Source organism: Lycorma delicatula, chromosome 2, assembly GCF_047948215.1.
Source record: "Lycorma delicatula isolate Av1 chromosome 2, ASM4794821v1, whole genome shotgun sequence".
Lineage (NCBI taxonomy): Eukaryota > Metazoa > Arthropoda > Insecta > Hemiptera > Fulgoridae > Lycorma > Lycorma delicatula.
Window position 1 is genome coordinate 64,145,200 of NC_134456.1, and position 4,798 is coordinate 64,149,997.

The 4,798-nt window shown below is 27.6% G+C and overlaps 1 protein-coding gene across 1 annotated transcript; it reads right to left on the reverse strand.

Moving 5' to 3' along the window:
* Positions 1 to 217: 217 nt before the first annotated feature.
* Positions 218 to 4,506, reverse strand: mTerf3 (mitochondrial transcription termination factor 3). The gene is made up of 2 exons (XM_075355432.1): positions 3,484 to 4,506; positions 218 to 569 (listed from the first exon to the last, which is right to left on the reverse strand). Exons 1-2 carry the CDS (start codon positions 4,364 to 4,366, stop codon positions 292 to 294), a joined length of 1,161 nt encoding a protein of 386 aa, XP_075211547.1. The 5' UTR covers positions 4,367 to 4,506; the 3' UTR covers positions 218 to 291.
* Positions 4,507 to 4,798: the final 292 nt, after the last annotated feature.

The window sequence follows — 4,798 nt, forward strand, 5'->3', positions numbered from 1 at the left end:
CCGAGATATTGGTATCTGGTCTAAGAAGTAAAGAAAATTTACTATTTTTGCTTCATATTTCATAATGGTGCATAAAATTGGGTCTAATTCTATACTAGTTACTTTACAGAAAGTGCCTATAATTTACAAAGAATAAACTACTTCATATAATCTGATAAAATGATTATAAAGTGAATTTCTACAAAAAATTTTAATAGTAATAATGATATAAATAAAATAACTTTGTAATTATTTAAATCTTTATTCTTAACACAACAATAAATAATAATGCACAATAATACACAAAAAAATCTATAATGTCTTCTGAAACATGTTAAAGACACTAACAGCTGATTTTGCCACATCTCTACAAAATTCAGAATCATCACCACTGATAAGAGATTTCAGTGATACATAACCTGGTTGTGTTGGATTGAACTGAGCTCTTCCAAGCGATTCAAGAAACTTGTGCCTTTGTTGCAATCTAAACACACGGCATGTAAGTACTTCTGGCTGACTGGATATTAACTCGTGGCTTAATTTCATAACGTTATGAAGATAATTAAACCTTTCTAATATATGTTTCTTGCCTGTAACAAACTTGCTCAAATTAAAGTCAAATCTTAACATTACAATTATTATATCATGAAATTACTTTTAAAAAAATGCAATCCTACTCAATAATAATAATTCCTCTTAATGGCAGAGTATTACATGAATTATAAAGTGATATCCATTAAAAGGCAAACCCTCAAATATAAAATTTCTCTCCAATGCAAAATCTTATCAAAATGCTAATCTCATTTTGGTTGAGTGACATATTCGATTTTCATACAAAAAAATGCCCTTACAATTCACTGGGGTGAAATAATCTTTTGTTACCAAATTTACTGTTAACATTCTACTTTAAATTTAAAAAAATTTGCAATATGTTTTTTTCAATACATCGGAAATCAAAACCTGACTTTCCAAAAATGTTGATTAATTAAAGTTTATACTAATCCCATGAGTTATATTAAAACTATAGATTTCATTAGAAACTGGACAAATATTATGATAGCACTTATTTTCGACTGAATAAGAATAAACTATTTCTCTTTATGGCCAATTAAATCAGGTGAAAAAACTGATTTTTCCCAAGTTTTGTAAATATTCACTTATTCTGACAGTGCTTTGCAAGTCTGATCCAATATCACTTACCAAATGTCTCAGAGTCGAATAAAAGATAACTAAAGCACAGTTTGCACCAGATTAAGACTGACCTGTGAAATGAAATAGGCTAGACTAGATTGTGTACTTTATTGTAATTAATCATGAATCCTATCAACATAACAGTATTTTCAAACTTTTTTAATACCAGACCAATTTCTTCTATGTAGATATGATGAGGAGATGCTCATATTTTTGTGTTGTACATTATTACTTCAATTAACATAAATCAAATTAATGTTTTTTTTCTATAAAATTAGAGATAGTAATAATATCTTGTAACATGATCACCTTGTAAAATCTGTGTCTAGGTAATACCACTGGTATGAATATTGTTCAATTTTTATATACTGTATTTTTATGCATAAAAGTTATTTATTCTTATTAAGTTTGGTGAAAAAATGAGAATAACATAAGAAACATTTATTACTATTATAACATGTTTAAATATGTTGTTTTTTTTGTTATTATTAATTTCATAAGAATAAGATGTCTAGTTTACATGAAACAGATATAGCAAATTTGCCAATGACACTATAATATAGTCAGTTCAATTTTTAATTTACCGGTTAGATTGAATGATAAGTTAATATGCTATTATTTGATAAGCCCATTAATAACTAGGGATCAATTACAAATCTGAATATTTTAAATATTACTGATAAAAAGCCAATAATATAAACAATGAAATACCTATAATGAATTTCAAAACAAAATAATTTAAATTTTTAGTATTTTCTGATCAGTTTTATTTAGAAAAATTATGTCACTTTTATACAGCCAGTTTAAATTATGTGAAAATTATTAACATGCAACTTATCAATTTAAGACATTTTATAACTTAATGTTTACAACTGATTCTAACTAGTATGGACTGTTTTTTTACTCCCTAGTACAGTAAAATATCTTTTAACCTGTTATCTGTATATCATGATAGTTTCTATGTTACAGTAGTATCACATTAAGCAATGACCATTACTTATCCAAATTTCTTATCTAGTATTTATTTTGACAAAATATATATATATATATTTTAATAAATATATATATTTTAAGTCAGTTAATGAGCAATATTAATTACTACACTTTAAAATTGGTTAGTAGTGATATTTTTTACTTGCCAATGTAACCCTTAGCAAAATAACAATCTGCAAAAAACTCTGAAAAACTTTGTTCATCTAATCACAGAGATTATTAATCACTGAAATTCAATAAAAGGCATTTTAAAAGCAGCAGCCAAAAGTTGAAAAATGTGCGTTATGTAAATGGAAGGTAAAAAAAGACTAAATTACAAGAGTAATTTTGAATAATTAGTTATTAATTCAATTTTTTTCATACTTTAATATACCACAGTAGGTATTCTTAGGATCAGGAAAACAAATTCTAAATAAAGAATTTGTGGTATAGGAGAAAGTGGGTCAGACAGCAGGTGACCCACACAAGATCAAAGTTTGAGTGCATTATCAGTACTCTAGTCAATAAGCAATCAGTTTTGTAGTTATGGTGATCTGTTCTGCGAGAAGAATTAAGTTATGATTAAAGTTACAGTTCTACGGAGAGAAGAATAAACCATGAATTAACCTTAATAGTTGCCAGAGTCAGCTGTTGAAGATGACTAATATGATTATCCATCGCACACATAACTCATAGCATGGAATATATGGTGTAGTCTGTCTCTGTAGAGACTATATTAAAGTTTAAAAATAAATTAGGCCAAGTGTGCTACATGATCATGTTAAGTATTGCCACCCCTTTGTAATTTATTCCTAACCTCTCCACAAAAGTCTAACCTCAACCCTAACCTATTTGCACAAAATAAATTAATGTCTGCACAGGTCTCAAAAACTCACAAAACTGATAGCTAATTAACTACAGTACTGACAACAGTGTGGACTTTGACCTTGCATTAGTCATTTGTTGTCCAAACCTACTTTCTGACATTTAGATTTTGTGATTTCCTTAATCCTAAGTATACCTATTATGGTACATTAAAGTAGGTACAAAATTGAAGTTGATAAACTAATTCCTCAGAATTACTAACAATTATAATTGCGAAATCAACAATCTGCAGAATAAATGTTTGATATGGATAACTAGAACAAATACATTTGCATAATTAAAATCACATTAACCTTTATTAGGATAGTACATAGCTTATTATTAGAATGTTAAAAAAAAGTCATGTTCATTATCCCAAATATGGTTCAGAATAAAACTGGATTGAAATGTCACTATGCATTTAAATTAATTTTAATGTTGAATATAAATAAAGAACAAAATAAAATTACTACTCACTTTTTGTAAAAAGAAGAGGTTTATTCAATAACATTTTTTTTAATTCATTTGGGTTAAATCCCATTTCTTCCTTCAATGAAAATGTATTAATTCTCACGTGATTTAAATTATATGTAATAAGTTTGGGCTGTTTAACAGCTAGATATCTTGCTTCATTTCCATTTAATTTGAATTCTAACTGAAAATACCCCATTCTAAAATCAATATCTTTGGTACTCACTGATAACCATTCTGGATTTCTTGTGATAATTCTAGCTATCATATCAGAAGTAAACTTTTTACTGGATAAATAATTTATTCTTATTTGTAAATTAGCCAAATCCTCATTAAAAATTCGGGGATTACGGGATATAAACTCTCCAAACTGGTCAGCTGTGACACCATTATCATGCAAAAAGGTTAAATAATGCTTAATATCTTCAAAATCTAATTTTAAGATCAACTCAGCAACATCTTTTTGTTTTTCTAATTTGTAAAGTTTAACTCCTAATTTCACAAATTCCTGTAATGTCGGGGAATTATTCACATATGCAGCTAGATTAAATGAAGGAACAATAGCTGGCGCATAATCTGACACATTTTCTACATTTAATTTAGCTGGATACGAATTTTGTGCATCTGACAGAATATTAATTTCTGTGAACTTATTCACTTCATCACCGATTGAAATATCATACTTATTCTTGTTAACGTCTGTAATAACCTCAGAAGTAACAGAACAATTCTTCTTAACATTACAATAATTACGTTTAAAGGGAGTAATGTGTAGAAAGTCACAATACCAGTTATTAGAACATTCAGAAGACTGAACTGACAAGTTATTATAAACTCTTTTTGCAAACTTTAAAAATCCTTTCGAGCAAAATATAATCCTAACAGACATCTTTCATCACTGGAACCGAAAGGTCATGATTTTACATTAAAGGCTAAATAACATCACATAATACGTGAAAACATTAACCGATTTATTTAAAACAAAGCCAACCTCCAAAATACGGTTACAACTCGCCGAACATTTCTTTAGTGATGGACGACTTTGGAATGAATCGTTCAAACATTTCAATTATAGAGTTTTTCCCGACATATCTAGTGAATAATTTGATAGGCAACGAGAAGTTTGAAAGATAGTATAACCAAAATATATTTTTACTTTTGAACAAAATTCTATTTAAAAACCCATCAAGACAACATTTTGATCAACATGCTAATGACTAATTTATTTATATACAGCATACTCAATTTTAGTTTGTTTTAATGAGGTTAAAGTAATATAATTTATAAATAAATTAAATTCTTACGACAAAAAATAACATGG

Coding starts and splice junctions, on each gene's coding strand:
- mTerf3 (XM_075355432.1), bottom strand. CDS start 4,366: ATGTCTGTTAGGATTATATTTTGCTCGAAAGGATTTTTAAAGTTTGCA. Junction 570..3,483: donor ACCTCTTCTTTTTACAAAAA/GTGAGTAGTAAT, acceptor AGTTTGTTACAG/GCAAGAAACATATATTAGAA.